A 20,503-nucleotide genomic window follows, 5' to 3' on the forward strand; every position below is an offset into this window, starting at 1 on the left:
AAAGTCACTTAACCCCATTGCCTTGCCAAAAAAAAATTACCAAAAGTAAGTGCTACTTAAATGTGTTTTTACTCTAATAATGGCAATAAGTCTACTTAAACCATTTCTTAATTTTATGAAAGTTTTTAAAAATACAATTAATGAGAGTTTAAAAACAATTTTTAAAAAAATCTTATTCATTTCAATAAGTATTTATAATGGGCCTATCACATTTTAGATACTACGGAAAACCTTAAAATCCCAAAGAGGAAAAATCCAACACAAACTCAAACCCAGTCCACCTTCAAGAACGTTAAATTCTAAACACAACAGTTATCCTGGTCTTCTTGATTCCTGAAAGAGGGTGAATTTAAGACCCAGAATTAGTTATGATACCTGGTATTTATATAACATGTTAAAGTTGGCATATATTATCTCATTTAAGCCTCAGAAAAATCTTGTGAGATAGATACGAGTCTATCACAATCCCTATTTTACAGATGAGGAGCCAAAAGCTCAGAAAAGGAAGTGACTTGTTTGTGAAGACACAGTCATCAGAAGTAGCACTCAGTCCTACAATATCCAATGGATCATTCTTCACAACTTTACCTCTACTCTATTTAACCTCAGTTATAGGGCAAAAATATTCAGTGATAAAGCCAGCATTCATCTGCCCTAGTGAGTTGTTTACCATATTGGAAATGCCCAGTCTGGGAATAGACATAGATAAACTTTTCTTCTTCAATGATCTTATGAGGAGAGAGTGTTATCTCTTTAAAGCTTCTTTTCTTAGCTCATGATCACATTAGCTAGCATGAAACAACACAGGGTGAATGCAGAATGGTCACCTCCCAGGATTTGGTCATCCAGACAGACATGATGCCGTTCATGAGTTCACTTTTCTATTTAGAGAACCATGTCAGCTAGAAATGCTTCTACTATCCTTTGCCCTAGCATGTGTGTTGACAGAGGTGCCAAAATAGACCCTGTGAGTAAGTGGCAGCTTTATAAGCCATCCAGCTGCTGATTTCAAATCAGAAAGTCAAGAAAGCAAAGGAGGTGGTTGGATAGAGAAGGTTAACACAGACTGGTGGCCACAAAGGACAAGAAGATCCAGCAAAGGGTCAGGGGACACAGGGGAAGTTGGACAGTTTGGTGAAGAAGTTATCCTTGGATTCCTTGTCTGTTCCTTATCTTTTCCCCCCTTCTTCTGACGCTAAGATGAATGTGCAGGCTTGTTCTCGGTGTGGGTATGGGGTTTATCCTGCTGAAAAGATCAACTGTATAGATCAGGTCAGTAGATATTTCTTTGGTCTTTGAGGAAAACCCTGGGGATGTGAAATTTGTTATTTATTTTTTTTTGCCTCAGCAGAAAAACTCCTGTGCATTTTGAAATGGTAACTTTTGAAAAGGATAGATTTACCTACTTTTTTCACTTATGTCTGTTTCCAGAGTAGAAATATAACTGTCTTGAAAGAAAAGATGCTAGTCTTTTAATATATGGTAGATTTGCTGTTGCTGTTTTTTAACCCACTATCTTGCCCAAACTTGAGGATGACTAAAATTTGATGACTGTGTTTGGGTTGGAATCTGGCTCTGTTTAGTTCCTAAATGTCATTTCTCTTTGAAATTAGTCCTTTTGTCCCTTCCAGCTTGCAGTTTATAAAATTCTAAGATCAAAACCTAAATTATAATTAATTTAACTTCAAAATACTACATTTACTCTCTCAAACAGGAACTATACATTTAGTCTTATCTGAATTTAGTCATATCTGAATATTTGGAAATTATGGCATCTCCCTTTCTCTTTTCTGTGTGATTTCTAGATTTGGCACAAAGCTTGTTTCCACTGTGAGGTTTGCAAGATGATGCTAACTGTCAATAATTTTGTGAGTCATCAGAAGAAGCCTTATTGTCATGCGTAAGTGTGTTTGTGGCTTTTTCCTCTTTGCTCACTCCCCCTTCCTTTTTTTGAAAACATCCTTTTGAACCATTTTTTTGAGAATCACTAAGAAACTATCTAAAGAAATGATACCAAAAAAAAAAAAGAAAATTATATAAGTTTTATAACCTGAGTCACATCTTGGAAAGTATAGTTTAGTGTATTCAAAGAGTTTCCAAGTTTAAATATTTTGTAAAATGAAAGATCAAAATTAATCAGATAAAGGACAGCATTGTCCCTCAGCTCTGCAACTTCATACTTGTGTGACCTTGACTATGTCACTTAATGTCCCTAGACATTGGTTTCCTCATCTCGTATGAGAGGATTGGACCAGATGACTGGCATCTTAAATCCCTTCTAATTATAAATGTGACTCCTAAGTCTGAACTGTAGAAATGGGCAAACTCACCTAATGACCATAAAATCTGGGGGCTAGAGTTTTGAAAAAGCAATTTGAAAATATATTATTTTTTTCTTCCAGAAAGTTTTCATTTTGTATTAGCTTTTCCCTATTAAACAGGGTGTTAAAAAAAAAAATAGGACACATGAGAACGTTGTACAGAGAGCAGTAGACTTGCATTTGGAAGAATTGGGTTGGAATCTGGCTCTGTTTAGTTCCTAAATGTCATTTCTCTTTGAAATTAGTCCTTTTATCCCTTTCAGCTAACAGTTTCTAAAATTCCAGAATCAAAACCTAAATTATAATTAATTTAACTTTAAAATATTACATTTACTATCTCAAACAAGAACTGTACATTTAGAATCTTATGATCAAGAGTTTTGGGATAAGGAAATTTGCTGAGAGATTAGCACTTTCTAATTTCTTGTCATATTTCTCTTGTGTTTTATAGACATAACCCCAAGAACAACACATTTACTAGTGTCTATCACAGTCCATTAAATATAAATTTGAAAAAACAGTCAGAAGCAGGTAGTGAGGTAAGTAGCTTGATTTTTTTTTTATTGGGAAATTGTTAAAAGAAAAAGTATGACCTCTATATTTAAATTTACTCTGCTTTTGAGAATCTTTCTCTAGACTGAATCTCATAAATTTTCTTCACACTAACACATTTATGTATTTCTTGAACAAGTATTTAGCTTTCTGTTTGTTGGTACTTTTCCCCCTCAGCTTTATGGTAAATATTCAGTGGGCATACCTAGTAAGTGACAAAGAATAAATATTATTTAGGTTTCTATGCAACATAATTGGTTTAAATAGTTTCATATTTTTCTAGTTAATTCGATAGTGAACTTATTCAGTGTAGTGAAGCATATTATGGTATTTAATAAATACTAGCTGAATGGAATTGATTGTTGAATTGAAAAAGGATATATTTGATTTTTCTTCTTATCAGTGAGATTGTAGGTGTTTACGTGTGTGTGAATATGCATTTTGGGAGATAATTCAGATAACTTTAAGTCTCTAATTTCCCAGCATGAACACTATTAGTTATAAGAGCTGAGGGTAGAAATGCTTGAGACCTTCCATGCCCATTCTTGGCTAGATTGATTTTTCTTAATAATGATCTTCCAATCAATCAATAAACATCTATTAAATACTTATATATTGCAGGGTTATATGCTAGTAGACCGTGTTTACATCTGAGTGAGTTTAAAAAAAAACTTTTAAAAACAGAACCATTGCTACAGAGTGGTGAGGAAATATCCATCCAGGAATTGTTATCTCTGCTTTTTAATCCAAGGTCTCTCATTAATGTACTGTGCAAAACTTATTAATTGCTATACCTTTCTAGGATTTAATTTCCTCATCTTTAATGAGAATATTGAACTAGGTGATCCCCAAGTATCTACAATTCAGGTATTAGTGGTATGAGCCTGGGAAAGTCATTTAACATCTTTGACCTTTATTTTATTTAATTGGAAAATGATTGGTCAGTCAATCAATACATTTATTAAACAGTGCTAAGTACTGTGGATAGAAAAAGAGGCAAAAGACAGTCCCTGCTCTCAAGGAGCTTTTAATATATGGGGAAAAGATATATAAACAGATAAATACAAAACAAGTTTCATACAAAAGAGATAGAAAATAATTAACAGAGGGAAGGCACTAGAATAAAAAGTCTAAGGTCAATAATAATGCCTCCCTCATGAGGTTGCTATGAGGATCAAATGAGATAATGTATGTAAAATATTTTGGAAACTTTAAGGCATAATGTCCATATGAGGCATCCTTATAATAATCATCATTATAGCTAAAGAATGAAACTTATTTCCCCCTTTTTTAAATAACTAATTGTTCAATTGTGTCCAACTCATCATGATTCTGTGAACTATATTGTCAAAGACAGTAGAGTGGTTTGCCTTTTTCTTCTAAGGATGAAGACAAACAGGTTAAATGACTTGCCCAGGGTCACACAGACAGTGAATGTTTGGGGTTGTGGGTCTTCTTGACTTTAGGCGCAGCTTACTACCTACTGAGCCATCTGGCTGTCTCTTTGGCAAAAGATGCTAAGTGACTTGCCTAGGGTCACTCACCTAGTAAGTGTCTGAGGTCAAATCTGAACTCTGGTCTATCCTGACTCCACTTCCATTACTCTATCCACTGAGTCACTTAGCTACCTTTCAACTAATTACTTGATGCTATTCAGGTATTCCTCTTTCTGCTCTCCAAACAGGAGAATTGATCTTCTCAAAATAGAAAATTGTGGAAAAGGCCCTGCTTTGTATTCCTTCCAAATACTGCCCTCTTACCTAGCTGTGTGGCCTTGGGCAAACCACTTAACCCCATTTTCCTTGCAAAAATATTGTCCAATGCCAAATATTATCCTGGTCCTTAGACTGCTTAACCTGTCACAGTCCTTGCGAGCAGGGCATTACAGAAAGGTTATCCCCTTCTGGTGGTCCATATGGAATAGCACAACCCACTATTATAGACTGTTTCAAATTAGTCTTATGAGTTGTTCTATGTTATTTTTTTCTCAGTTGAGGACTTTGACATTGTGGAAAATTTTACACAAACCTCATGAAGTCCTGGTACATCTGTAGATTAGACTGATGATGTTTAAGGGAAGCAACTTAAGATAGAATTTATATTAGTGATAGAATGCCCAAATATCTAGTTTTAAAAATCAATCAGTTGGAAATACAAAATCAATGTCTCATTCTTACTATTAATATTATAAATTTTCAAAAATTTCAACTTTTTGCATTTTAACTTTTTAACTTTTTTTAGGGTTTTTTTTTTTTGCAAGGCAAATGGGGTTAAGTGGCTTGCCCAAGGCCACACAGCTAGGTAATTATTAAGTGTCTGAGACCGGATTTGAACCCAGGTACTCCTGACTCCAGGGCCGGTGCTTTATCCACTGTGCCACCTAGCCGCCCCTACTACACCACCTAGCCGCCCCTACTTTTTAACTTTTAATTTTCTTATTATGAATGTAATCATCAAAAAACTCACAAACATTCCAATAAATAAAGATAGCTATAACAGTTTTATATATGTATATATACACATATATATATATATATACATATATATATATATGTATATATATATATATATTGAATGAGAGGTATATTTTTAAAGTCATCTCAATATCTTTTACTTTTCACATTTCCCAGAGGAGGAAAGCACAAGTTTGACAGTATATTTGTTTCTTCCTCCCTAGTACAGGCAATTCAATTCTCCATCATGATCTGTCAAAAATCATGCATTATTTGCTATCCTTTAAGGTAGTGATGGCTTCACTTTCTTTTAATGGTGTATGACAGACTGTACTGGAATGAGACAGAAATTACCACAGGTTCTATTTCCACTAGCTGACTGTAATCCGAGAACCTCAAGAGAGAAAAGGATGTAAACTGAACAATTGGCTGCTGAGGTCATTTTCCCTTTCTTTACCAAGAGAAAAACAAACAAACAAATATCCAATGACTCAGTCTCTTTAGAGTGCCTGAATATTTAGGTTTTTCTGCACCTTGGGAGGGAGGATGGATTGAATTTTTTTTTATACTTTTGAGAGATTTTGAGGTAGTTGTTACTGTAAGAGATTGTGTTGACAGTTGTGGGAAAGGTTATGTTTAGTTTCTATTTTTTTTCCTGTAATGGTGTTTGAAGTCAAAGAATGTCAGAGATGATAGATTCCTTAGAGAACATTCAATACAATTCCTTCACTTTCTTTCCCTTTTTAAAAAATAAACATTTAGGGGTAGCTAGGTAGTGTAGTGGATATAGTATCAGCTCTAGAGTTAGGAAGACCTGAGTTCAAATCCAGTCTTAATATTTGATAATAACCCAGTTGTGTGACCCTGAGCAAGTCACTTAATTCTGATTACTTCACACACAAATTAACAACCCATAAAAATAAACATTACAAGGCTGAAATCTCTCCTTACTTTTTTTTTGTAGGTACAAGTATAGCTTTAAAAACTTTTTATTTATATCTTCTAGTATTTATGCCATCTACATTCTCCATATACTCCTCTACACTTCCCCAAAAACATTCCTTTTAATTGATTCTTTTTTAAAATTTTATTTAAGACAATGAGGTTAAGTTACTTGCCTAAGGTCACACATCTAAGCAATTTATTAAATGTCTGAGGCTGGATGTGAACTCCAGGGCTGGTGCTCTATCCATTGCACCATCTAATTGTCCCAAAACCATTCCTTTTAAAAAAGAAAAAAAAAGGAAAAACAATAATTAAACAAAACTAACCAACATATTGGAAAAGTTTGACAATGATTGTATGCTGTGTTTCACCCATGATCTCACACCTCTGCAAAGAAGTAGAGGAAGTAATTTTTCACTTCTCTTGGGGTTATGCTAGTTCATTATAGTTTCACAGTATTCAGTTTTATTGTTTTGTAGTTGTTGTTTTTATCCATTACAATAATGCAGAAATTGTATATATTGTTTCCCTTTTCTTTGCATCAGTTCATATAATTCTTCCCATGCTTACTCTAAATTCATCATATTCATACATATTTGGTTAACATTCTTTGATCACTGAAGTAACAGGTATATGTTTTAAGAAGAATATTAAAGTCTGGTTTCCTCTTTCTGACCTGAGATAGGTCTTAATGAAATTCTCCCAATTATAACAAATAGGATGTATCTCCTTGTCTTAAATATCTTTGATATTAATTCCTCTTTATCCTCTACTGATAGTTTTTATTATAGGAATGAACAGTGGAAAAAAAATCTGCTTTGAACAGGACTAGAACATTGTTCAATTATTTTTAATGCTTAGGTCTCACTTAGTAGCCTTGTGTTTTCAGATAGAGAATGCATATTAGCATCTTTCTGTATTTATAGGTCGTGAAAAAAAAATAAGAACTTCTTAAAGCATCACATTAAATGCTATCCTAATGGTATCAGATGTAATCTAATACCAAACCATAGTAAATTTCATTGGGTGAGACTATTCTCAGGTCAAAAACTTCACTTAGAATTCTGTACATATGGGTATTCAGTGTTGACTAGATAAAATTAGAAGATAAATTTAGAAGGTCCCATTTACTCTTCCTTACTATCATTTGGAGGTGACCCTAGGTTCTCAAAGGGTTTGGATCTTAAGTTCTTCCAGGCTCTACTTGAAGACTTTCTAAGCAGGAAAGGTTTTAGGTGCCCACAGATAAACCATGTCATCTGTAGCTAAGTTCTGAAGAAGGTTCCATCAGAAAGAAGACTCAACCAAAAAGCTTGCCACAAAGTGCTGAATTTTCAAGAAGATATCAAATCATGAAGGTTGTCCCCTAAGGAACAAAGGGATTATGAGGCAATTCAACCAGTGAAATCCTTGAAATATTTCTTCTAAAATAAAAGGCATCAGAGTTTAAGTGAAATCTAGCTCCATCATTTACTTCTTTTTTTTGCCTTGCCAAATTCCTCCAGTAGGAAGTGATTTATCTCTTATAGATCTCATAGTACTTTTTGCCCCTGGCCTGGGTTATATTTTAATCTGTACATTTATTCTTTAATCTTATTTTTACAAGTTTAGAAAATCCACAAGATCAGGGACCATGTCATTCATTTTATTTGTCTCCTCCAGAACCTAACACGTTCTACTAAATATAATTCATGGTTAATGATTGTTTTGTTGAATGTATGGTCTTATAATGCCTCTGTGACTTTGACTGCGAACTAATGATTTTTTTCTTCCCTCTGGGGAACCTTTCTGATAACAACTAGATGAAATATGGAGAAGATGGAGAACGGTTTAAATCTGTTTTTCATTGGGACATGAAATCCAAAGATGAGACACCTACACACAAAATGCCAGCACTGGCCAATGAGGTAAAAAGAAGGTTTTGAAAGATGTATTATTCAGATGTTAGTTATTTTTAAAATAAATTTAAATTTATTTGTTGTTAAACTTTAAGTTTTGAACTGTTTCCTGCCCTCCTATCTATGCACAATGGGTCATCATGTTACATGTACATATATATATATATGTATATATATATATATGTATGTATATATACACATATATATATGTATATATACACACATGTGTGTGAACAAAACCATATTATGCATGCTTTTATTTATCAATTATTTCTCTGAAAAGACTTTCCTTCATAAATCCTCTGTTGTTGATTTGAGTATTTATAATACTGAGAATAATATAGTCCTTAACAGTTATTCTTTGAACAATATAGTTTTTCATTTATTACAACATTCTCTTTGTTCTGCTGATTTCACTTCAGTATTTCATGTAATTCTTTACATGGTTTTTCCCTAAAATCAACTGACACATTATTTCTTAAAATATAATCATATTCCATTACACTCATTTGCCACAATTTGTTTGGTCATTCCCCAAATAATTGGCATTCCCTTAATTTCCAGTTCTTTCACATCACAAAGAGAACTGTTATCAGTATTTTAGAAGTTATCAATAATTTTTACCTGATCACCTTGGGAAACAGGTCAAAGGGTATACAACAGTTTTATAACCCTTTGGCATAATTCCAGATTGTTCTCCAATAGTGTATTAGTGTCCTAATTTTTCATCCTCATCAACAATTGTCATTTTCCCCCTTCTGTTAACCAATCTGATAGGTATGAGATGATATCTCAAAGTTTTTTTAAATTTGTATTTCTCTAATCAATGATGATTTAGAGCACTTTTTCATATGACTAAACTTCTTCATATCATTTAACCAATTTTCAATTGGTGAATGAATTGTTACTGTAAATTTTATACTTTACATATATCTATAGCTATATCTATATATCTATCTGTCTCTCTATCTATCTATATAAATATGTAGATTCTTTATATATTTGAGACATGAGAGACTGTCTATAAAATTTATATGAGGAACTGTCTATAAAATTTTCTCCTAGTTTTCTGCTTTCCTCCTGATCTTCCTTCTAATTTATAAATGGTATCTTCCTTTGTATCTAGGTCATGTCTATAATCTATACAAAATTTCTGCTAAATTGCTTTCCAATTTGATTTTATTTGTATGAAAAGTATCTTATGATTTTGTTCATGTAATTCTTGAGTTTGTCTTGGCAGGTATACGCTCAGGTATTTTATATTATCTACTATTAATTTAAATGGAGTATCTTTCACCATCTCTTTTGCAAGGTTTTTTTGGTTATATATAAAAATGTTGATGATTTTATATGGATTTATTTTCAGATGTTAGTTATAGTCATTATTTCAGTAATCTGGTTTGATAATCTTCATTTAGTTGTTTCTTGATATTACTGTTTGCCTGGCCAGTTTTATTTCTCTACCAGGCTTCTGAGCTCTTTGAAGGTAGGGACTACCCTTCGATTGTTTTCATTCATCTTTTTTACTGATATTTGACTCTTAATGACCACTTTGGGGGTTTTCTTGGTAGAGATAATGGAAAGATTTGACATTTCCTTCAGTTCATTTTATAGATGGGGAAACTGAGGTAAACAAGGTTAAATGACTTTTGTTAAGTGAATTTGAACTTCAGAAGATGTTTCCTGACTTCAGGACTAGCACTCTGTCCACCTGACTACCTATCTGCCCCACCCCTAGAGTCATTATACAATCAGAAATATATATATTTATTTTAGTGCTGTCCAATGATAATGAAGGTTCCTACTAGTGACCCTGAGACTCTGTGACATGACTACAAATCTTTTTTAAAAAAAGGAAAAGAAATATTAAGTTGTGTTCAGTATAGTTAGTTGTTTAGGGTTTTTTCCAAACTAATTTTTTTAATTACACATTGGTGTCATTATTCAACTAAACAGAACATCAAGTTATTTAGATTATACCAATATTTGACTATTCTGGATGAATAGAGATTTAGTTGAGGTGCCATCATCATTTTTATGTTATATCCACAAAATGACAAATGAACCAGTAAGTGGGAAAAGAAAGAGTTTGCTTGATTTTTTAAAAACTCTACTTTTGAGACAGTTAGATAACCCAGTGGATATAGCATTGGACTTGGAGTTATGAAGACCTGAGTACAAATATTGCCTTAGACTAGGTGGGGGGGGAAATTTTTCTGTTAGGGATGATTTGGATATTTTATAACATATATTTGATCAAACATTTAATTAATTTATCCCTAAAAAGCGTCTAGATTTATTTAATTTTTGAGTTCCAACTGGCAACACCAGAACAATACAGCCTTCAAACAGGAGATTGCTCACCTCTGCCTGACTTACTAGCTGTGTGAAACCTTGGGCAAATCACTTAACCTGTCTGCTTCAGTTTCCTTATCTGTTAAATGGGGAATAAGAATAGTACCTATCTCCTAGAGTTGTTGTGAGAATAAAATAAGATAATATTTGTAAGTATATTGCAAACTTTAAAGCACTATTTAAATGCTAGTGATTCTTCTTTTCCTTTTAGAATGCTTATTGGGCAGCATTTAGTGGAGGGAATTCTTGGTCCCCTGGAACTCTCCCAGACCCTGAAATTGTAAGAATGGTTGAAACACAGAAGTCTCTAAGTGAGGTAAGCAGAAATCATTTTCTATTTGGATGTTAGTTTCTACTGGGAATCTTGGTAAGTGTTTACAGGAAGCAAATACATACATACATACATATATATATATATATATATATATGTGTGTGTGTGTGTGTGTGTACATATACATATTTATGCATTAATAGTATAGCAAAACTCTTTTGCTGAGCCTTGCAAAAGTTTACTCTCCATGATGAGGTTCATCCTCTCTGCTTTTGTGTTTTCCATTTAAATCATAACAACAAAGGGAAAATTTACCAAAGCTGTACACTTATTCATCTTATATTCTCCAGCAGATATGGGAGTAGGTCCCACAGAAGAAAAAAGAGAAACTTTTCAGAGTATACAGAGAAGATGGGTCTTATCATGGAGTGTAAACTTATGCAACATTCAACACAAAGAACTTTGGTCATTGTATTTTGTTATCAGTCATCATAAAGATATCTTAATGAGCCAGAGGCCTTAATTTCGGTCAGAGCAGTTGGTCTATGATTTACAGTTAGCATTACTTTAAAAAAAGAGCAGCATTCAATAAGTAGCCTTTCCTAGTTCTTGAATTCTTATTATTTGTCCTTTGAATAGTATTTTCCATTTTCATGTTGCTTTGTAAGAATAGTTTTACTTGCCAGAGTAATTTTTCTTTAAAGTATGTCAATGGGGGTGGCTAGGTGGTACAGTGGATAAAGCACCGGCCCTGGAGTCAGGAGTACCTGGGTTCAAATCTGGTCTCAGACACTTAATAATTACCTAGCGGTGTGGCGTTGGGCAAGCCACTTTAACCCCATTTGCCTTGTAAAAAAAACCCTAAAAAAAAGTACGTCAATGAGTACCTCCATCTATATGTTCAAAAAGTATTTATTAAGTATATGTTCTAAAGAAACTATTGTGGGAGAAAGGCACTGAGAGAGAGGCCAAGATTAAATAAGACATGACACTGGACCTCAGAGAATTTTTAAACAAACTGGTGCAGAGGGCAAAAAGAAGATATAGCCTGTATACAAATAAATATTATATGAAAATGCTCAAGTAACAAGCAACTATGGCATGGGGGGGGGGGAGAGTGTTGGATTTGGAATTAGAAGATCATGATTGGAATCTTAGATTTTCCACTTTTTACCTATGTGCATTTCACCTCTTGACCGCTAGTTCTTTATCAATGAAACTAGGAAATTAGCATAGATGGTCTCTAGGGCTCCTTCCAACTAACCTGTGATCCCATGATTCTATAATATAAAATAGAGAATGGTTAATTTACAAACACAATCGGAACCAAGTGCTTTCTGTGAGATTTAAGGAAGAAATGATAATTTTCTATTAGTGGAGTTAGCAATTGAGTTTGAGCTTGAATAATATATAGGATGTCAAAGGTGGAGTTGAGTAGGGGAAGAAGAAGGTGATGGCATTTAAGGATAGGAAAAAAATGTCCACAAGGGCATAAAGGTAGAAAAAAATATGGAGTCTGTATAATGACAAATTTTAATTAGATTCATTTGACATTGTTACTGTTTAACCCAAGTATGCAGAAGACTATGAAGAGCAGAGAGGAAAGGGCAGCTTTCCAGCTATGATCACACCAGCCTACCAACGAGCCAAGAAAGCCAATGAACTGGCTAGTCAAGTAAGTTTTTTATAGTCTTTTTATTTTTTTTAATTACATGCAAAGATAATTTTCAACATTCATCTTTTTTGTAAGTTTTTAAGTTCCACATTTTTTTATCTCCCTAACTCCTCCCCATAACAGCAAGTAAGGGTAACCTATTTCCATATCAGTCATATTGTGAAAGAAGAAGAATCAGAATTAAGGAAAAAAATACCAATAGGAAGAAAAAATATAAAACAAGTTTGGTCTGCATTCAAATTCCATAATTTTTCCTCCAGATGTGAATGGCATTTTCCATCACAAGTCTTAGAATTGTCCGTAATAACTGAACTCCTGAGAGGAGCTAAGTCTACCATAATTAATCACACAATGTTGTTAATTTATACAATGTTCTCCTGGCTCTGTTCACTTCACTCAGCATCAGTTCAGGCAAGTCTTTTCAGGATTTTCTGAATCATGTCACTCATGATTTCTTATTTATTTATTTATTTAGCTTAAAGATTTTATTTATTTTGAGTTTTACAATTCCACCCCCCCTTACCTCCCTCTCCCCCACCCCCCCAGAAGGCAATCTGCCAGTCTTTACATTGTTTCCAGACTCTTGATTTCTTACAGAACAATATTACTCCATCTCATTCATATACAACAATTTGTTTAGCCGTTCCACAATTGATGGGCATTTTCTTAATTTCCAATTCTTTGACACTATAAAAAGAGCTTCTATAAATATTTTTATGATCTCTTTCATCTATTTTTTAATGTCTGTAAATGACTACGTGATCTCAGTTATGTGAGCAATTCCCTCCAGTGAATGCAGATGACCATTATTCTCTGGGATTCATACATTTCTAAGGTTTTAAGAATCACACACGTTTTAGGCTGTCTAAAAAACTTAGTTTGGCTATACTCATCATGGATTAATTTATTCTCTGTGCCATTGAAATAATTCTAAAATTATGGATGAATTAGTAGAAATATAATACTGTTTCATGTGTATTAAATTAAGAGATAGGAGAGCCAATCTTGAATGAATGTCTTAATTTTCTGGATGCTAGTTTCCCCAACTTGGGGATTTTATGGATGAGGTAATTGACATCCATATGTCACTTAAAAACAAACAAATAAACCTTTCTGTGCCTCAGTTTCTCTAGCTGTAAAATAAGTATTGGACCTTCCCTGTGTTATGTCTAGAAAAGATGTGGTCTTTCTAAACCTATGAATCTATAAAATATATGAAACCGGATGAACTCTTGCTGAGTAGGATTTAAGAGATTGGCACAGCTGTTTCCACTAACTTAAATAACCATGTCAGACTCCTGAAGGATTGATCAGGGCTATTAATTTCAAGGCAATACCATTGGGAATGTTCAACCAGTCACATGTAAGAAATGAGAACTATTAAACTTTGGAAAATGGCTACAACCCAAGCTCTGTGTCTTCGTTTTCTATCAGGTACATTATAAACGGGGGCATGATGAACGTGTTTCCAGGTTCACCACAGTGGCAGATACCCCTGAACTCCTGCGTGCTAAGGCTGGTGGACAGCTTCAAAGTGATGTAAGGACTAGAGGCTGAGACACATTTATTCACATTTACAATTCGTTGTCACTGTCTCATCTAGAAGGGGGAAGAGCAAGAAAGTAGGAGGCAATTTAATATGGTGCTTTTATTTCAATACCTATGGAAATCTGAGAGTTTGGATTCTCAGACCCTCCACCCATACAGCTCACCTTAGCAGATAGTCTCCATGAATTGTTATGGTAAAAAAAATTATTATCTGTTGACCAATCCATTGCTTAAGGGCCTCCTCTAATTTATCCAGGTTGGTCCTCCAAAAGTACCCATCATAGGATCCTTATAAATAGCTTTTCTAGCTGTCAGATGCAGAATTTTTTTTCCATAGCCTTTTAGACTTTCTTCTATGTCTTGATAAACATCAAAGTAGGGCTTTAATACAAGACCAGGTGACATGAAAAATTCCCTTTTAAAAAAACTCTCTATGCTTAAGTTTTCCTGTCTGTAAAATGAGAGTTGGACCCAATTGCCTCTTTTAATTCTAGTTCTTTGATTCAGTTTATATTGGCAGGAATTTTTCTTAATCTCATAGAATATATTTTCCACAGACATTTTATCTGTCATGTTGTTGAATATTTTCTTTTTAAAAAAAATTAAATATATTTAATTCAATTAATAAGCATTTATTTTCTCTTCTCACCTTTCCAAACTCAGTTGAGAAAGAAAAATAGAAAAACAAAACTCTGGTAACACAGATGAGGAGTCATGTTTGAAAATGTATGTCTCCTTCCATACTTTAAGCTTTTTCCCTTTTTGACAGGAAGTGGGGAACTTTCTTTTTTATCAGTCATTGCAATCATGGTTGATCACTGTATCAATCAGAGTTCTTAGTCTTTAAAATTGTTTTCACACTGATGTTATTATTGGATATATTATTTTACTGGTTCTGCTTGCTTTATGTTGTACAAGTTTATATAAATCTTCTCAGGCTTCTCTAAAATCATCCCTTTCATTATTTTTATGGCCTCTTATTGTAGGATTTTCATAGGTAAAACTCCAGAACAGTATAATGTAGTAAATATAATATAGGAAATAAATTAAATAATAAGAGAGAGAGAGAGAGAGAGAGAGAGAGAGAGAGAGAGAGAGAGAGAGAGCCTAGGTTCAAGTTTCAGCTCTGTCAGTTGTGACTTTGTGACTTTAGTCTGCTCAAAAAAATCTCTCTGGGCCTCATTTTCCACATTTGTAAAACAAAGATAGTGATACTTATATTTTCTTCCACACATGGTATATGCAGATGAGAACCTGTGAGTACTTTTCTATGTAAAGATGAAATGAGATAAAATGTGTTCATGTGCTTTGTAACTTAGAAAAATGTGATAAGATCATGATTTAACACCTTCAGGTTTACAAAATGTTTCATATATAAGATCACATTGGGATAAGTAGAGCAAGTATTCTCATTCCATATATATACATATATGCATATGTAATACATGCACATTTATAACAGATATATGGCACATTTTATAAAAACAAATATCACAATGTGATTTCCCCATATATGTATATATTTATATAATTCACATATAATCCATATATCATATATATTACATATGGTATATGATACATATTATATATAAAATTTTACATGCATGCATATGTATGTATATACATACTCATCTTTTTACAAGGATTTTCTTTTCCTACTTTTCTTAATGATTTGGGGAAGGTGAGGAAAGAAAATAAATTCTAATTTATTGATAACATAGCTATATCTATACCTGGTAAAACTAAGGCTCTGAATGGGTAGTGATTTGCTAAAGTTGGAATTAGGACTTTGATTTAGGTCTTTTGACTGCTAAATAAGAATTTTCCACTATTTTCATGGTTCATTAGTTTTTTTATTTGGGGGGTGGGGATTTCTTGGCAAAGATACTGAAATGGTTTGCCATTTCCTCCCCCGGTGGATTAAGATAAACAGAGGATAAATGATTTGCTCAGGGTCACATAGCATAATGATTTCTAAGGCCAGATTTGAATTCAAATCATTCTGAATTTAACTCAGTTCTCTATCCACTGAGCCATCTAGCTGCCTCTGCATAGTTTTTCACTAACTATACACTGTTGCTATAACATCTGCAAATATAACTAACAGACTCATTAAGTATAAATTGTTCTTATATTTGCATTAAAGCAAGTTTCCAAGGAGCCATCTAGTTAGCCTAGTAGTTACTATTGTCATTAGTCTTTCTCATTGACTTGAAAGGAAAAAAAATCTCTCTCTGATGGTCCAAATTACTAAAGCATTATTTCTAGGGGGAAAAAATGTCTTTTTTTTGTATACCTCCCTGCATTGTAGTGCAAATACCCAGATAATTGTGTTATACTATGAATAAGTCTAGAAGCTTTCCCAGTAAGACCAGATGTGAAACAGGGATGCCCATTATCACCAGCATCTCTGTAAGACAAACTCCAGGCTCAGCTTAACAGCTCTGCTTTTATTTTAGCCTTGATTCAGGTCTGGGTTTGAAGTTTATGTACTGCAAATCCATACCTTCTAGAAAAGGAGGTAGCAGCAAGTGGCTCTTGGATTTTTTTTTTTTTGCTTTTTCTTTTATTTAAACTTTGTGCCACCCTTAACTTTTAGCCTAGTACTATGTCCAAGAAATGTTAATAAATATTTGTTGTATTAGGTACAATATATGGAAGACTACGAAAAACAGAGAGGAAAAGGTAGCTTCCCTGCCATGATCACTCCAGCCTACCAGATTGCAAAAAGAGCCAATGAATTAGCTAGTGATGTGAGTATCCAAATGGGTGTTTTGATGTCAGGGGCTCACAACCAGGGAGTATGCTTTCTCTAAGAACCAAAATAATGATTCTTGCTTTGTTGTTTTGGGGTAATTGCAAAAGGTCTGTGAATCCATAGGTATACCACATATTGTCATTGTTATCATTATTTTGCATCACTAAATTATAATAGTACCTACCAGGAACATTTGCTTCTGTGACCTTTCAGAATGAAATTTGACCTTCCTTGGTGACTTTTTGTCATTGAATATAGTTATCTCTTGTGGGTGTTAGGGACGTGGCACCTCTGAGTTACTGAAAATTAAGTATAAAATTTTTTGGCCTTCCCTTTGTATTAGAAAACAAGTATGATTTTTTCCTTTTTTGCCCTTTATGAGGTACTTACAGTAACTTATTATACAATTTGGTTAAATATTTGGTCATAGGCTCTGTATCATCTGCTGGTCTTTTCATGTTGTCTGTAGTTTCTGCAAAAATTCCCAATTAATTTCTTATGCCAACCCACAATATATCAAAACTTCAATGAAGAAGGTTGTGACGTGGAAAGGATAATTGTAATTTCTCACTTAGATCACTGAAGTAGAGCTACTCTCATAAGGAGAGATTGAGTCCACAAAAAAATTATATTAAAATGGATTATCATACTCAAAAATGAACCAGTCAACAAGCATTTATGAAGTACCTAATATTTGACAGGCATCATGCTGGTTGTTTGTTTGCTTGGTTCTTATCCTTCCTTACTGAAGAAGACCAAAGCAATATCATATGACAAAGGAAGTTACAGTGAGTTTGCTGTGGCTATCAGATCAATACAAGTTTGGAAGGCCCTACCACAGGTGGGTTTTCTAAACATCAAACTATTCACTCAATATACAACCACAAAAGTAGCCTTTTCAAGGATAAATGCAACTGATTGATTTCCAGTATACAGACCCCAGAACCAGGAAATATATTTAATTTCATGGTTAATAAGCCATATGTACCACATTTTATTTAGCATCTGAGAGCCAACATCATGTAGTGGATAAAGGGCTTATCTTTGGAGTCAAGAAAATCTTGGTTCATAATAATGTTTTTGACACTTATTGATTGCATGGCTCTGAATAAAACTCACTTAACTCTCATGCTGTGGTCAATTTTTGACAGTGAGGTGCAGCATTACATCTGGTGGAGGGAATTTTGATGTCAGCTATTTCCATCATAGATGAGATTCACAGTCCCAGATCTTTTCTAAAACTGTATCTGTTTATATATCTTCTCTCTCTCATTAAATCATAAGCTCCACAAGGGAGGGGAAAATTACTTGTTTATCTTTGTAATGCCCCCTTTATCTAACAGAAAATTGCTAAGAATTATCACTTAAGTGTTCTGTTTAATGAATAAATATGACTGTTTCAGGAATCTAACTCTTCAGTGTCCATGACATTTTCCTGAATTAGAAGCAAGAATTTCATTTTTAAGCTTTAAGACTGAAAAATAGCTAACTAAATTCTTCTCACTTGTTCCTATTACCCTCATGCAGGTTAGATATCACCAACAATACCAAAGGGAGATGAAGGGGAAAAACAGTCAAATAGCTGCTGGAGCTGAGGGTCCTTGGGCAAAGGAATATGGAGATCAGTTTGGCCAGGTATATAATTATGATTATTCATTATTAATAACTTAAGAACCCATTGATTGGTCTCTAATCTGGGGTACTCAGTCATTTGGATGGATGATCTATTCTTTGAAAGAAAGGTTTGCTAAATAAATGATCGATGAAAATATAATCAGAGGGGATATGTTTAACCTACTTAAAAGAACAAGCTACTTTAAAGACATTTATAAAATCTGCAAATATAGCTAACTTGTTAAATATAAATTATTCTTATCTCTTCATTAAGTCAGGTCCCAGGGAATGCTAATTACCAAACCCTAGCTTGCCTGGCAGTATTCATTTGAAAGCCATAAGACTACATTTTTTTAAACTTAGTCTATAATTCAAGTGCACCAGGGATCATTCCATGGGCAAAGAGCAGTGCTGCATAAAACACTGTGTGAAGGATGAATTATTCAGATCTTTTACCCAGCTTCATGCTATACATGAATTGAATATGTTCAGTGATTATAACAATTGTATGCATTTGAAAGATAATCTTTGGGTTTTTTTAAAAGCCCTAAATTTTCTTCTTCTGGAAAAGTTCACAGCTGTTTTTGGAAGGTTATATTTTTGCTTTTTAAAGTAAGAAAGATACTTAAGGAGAGAGGGAGAGAGAGAGAAGTCAAGAGGAAGAGAGAAAGATATTTAGGAAGAGGAGATAAGACTATAAAAAAAGAGGTTTGATGACTGCTTCTTAATTAGCCAGTACTGTATCTTTTTTAGTATCAGTCTTATTGGCATAGGTATAAAAAAGGAAATATAAAGACTGATAAAGACTTTCCTGTCATTTTTTGGTGTTTGTACATACTAGTGAAGTGGATATGTATATATAAATGTGTGGATATGTATGTACATATGTTAAGACCTATTTGCAAACTTTCTGGTATCTAAAAATGAATAAATGTGATAGAGGAAAAATAATGAATTCAGCACTTAAAAATGGTTTCAATCTTTTTTTTCCCTTTTAACTCAAGTAGTTTTAATGAATAAGTATATTTAAACATTATGTTTTAAGAAAATAGATTCAAAATTTTTTTATTTAAATTTATTTTAAAAGATTTGAATCAAGTGACTTAGCTACATCTTGACTTGTCTTACCTATCATAGTTATAACATATATCTCATGTATTCAATACACACACATATACATATATACAAACACACTTAGGTTAGTCATTTCTCTCTGGGACTCGGTGAATATACATACATTTTTTTGTGAAGATTTTCTTTGTTTACTACATCTGAAAAGAATGCCTATATGGGGAACTTAGACTTGAGAAAATCATTGGTTCAATACCTAATGAATCTCTAAGAATTAGTATTTAAAAATTGGAAACTCCAACCAGTAGTTTTCTGATTAAATTTGTATATACACAAGCAAACACACATTTACATACTTGAAGTACAACTTTGTCTCTTAATAGTCCTGGTAATTTAGTCCTTTTAGATGGGCTTCTTTAGACCTCATTAAACATACAAGAGAACCAGAAGAAGCCCTGATTGACAGAATCACCATCCCCTTTCAGTTGTTGAGGGTGCTCTGTAGAGTGTGATTTCCACTTACTGTGTGACATATGATTTATCATGTTCCACCGCTTCACAAGAAGAAGTAGGATAAAAGACTCATGGAGAGAGAGAAGCTATACATATCTCAACTGCTTAACATGTCACATTATTCCCACCTACCACTAAGGGGAAAGCAGTTGTCTTAGTCTGACAGACTATGGCACATAGGGAATAAGGTATCAATGCTTATGTAAAATGGCTCATATGGTTTACATAATTCATGCATTGACAGAATGTCTATAAAAGAAAATTCTAGGGGAAATAGTAGGGTCAAATACTCTGCCTGAAATACCCATTAGATTACATTTCAGATGAACATCTGTCAACTTGAAGTTTCCTTTTCAGGAATGTGTACCAAAATTTGAATATAGCTTCATGATACAGACTTTATTTTGAGAGGCAATGTTGTGTGGGGGACTGAGGAATCAAAACACCTAAATGTGAAACTCAATTGAACCAATTTAGTAGTTATGTGACCATGTTCATACACCTGAATCTCTCAGCCTTGCTTGTTTCA

General features: G+C 33.6%; 1 protein-coding gene across 3 annotated transcripts in view; it reads left to right on the top strand.

Annotated features, from left to right (window-relative positions):
• The first annotated feature begins 992 nt into the window (after positions 1–992).
• NRAP (nebulin related anchoring protein) overlaps positions 993–20,503 on the top strand; it is an 81,448-nt gene continuing 61,937 nt past the window's right edge. For all 3 annotated transcript variants that reach the window (XM_074233651.1, XM_074233648.1, XM_074233649.1), the window contains exons 1-9: positions 993–1,272; positions 1,806–1,900; positions 2,773–2,860; positions 8,074–8,178; positions 10,736–10,840; positions 12,369–12,470; positions 13,905–14,009; positions 16,664–16,771; positions 18,304–18,411. In XM_074233651.1, the coding sequence (XP_074089752.1) occupies positions 1,201–1,272; positions 1,806–1,900; positions 2,773–2,860; positions 8,074–8,178; positions 10,736–10,840; positions 12,369–12,470; positions 13,905–14,009; positions 16,664–16,771; positions 18,304–18,411 (888 nt within the window). In that variant the 5' untranslated portion in view covers positions 993–1,200. The remainder of the gene's footprint in view (positions 1,273–1,805; positions 1,901–2,772; positions 2,861–8,073; positions 8,179–10,735; positions 10,841–12,368; positions 12,471–13,904; positions 14,010–16,663; positions 16,772–18,303; positions 18,412–20,503) is intronic.

This window comes from Macrotis lagotis, chromosome 4 (genome assembly GCF_037893015.1).
Source record: "Macrotis lagotis isolate mMagLag1 chromosome 4, bilby.v1.9.chrom.fasta, whole genome shotgun sequence".
NCBI classification, from domain to species: domain Eukaryota; kingdom Metazoa; phylum Chordata; class Mammalia; order Peramelemorphia; family Peramelidae; genus Macrotis; species Macrotis lagotis.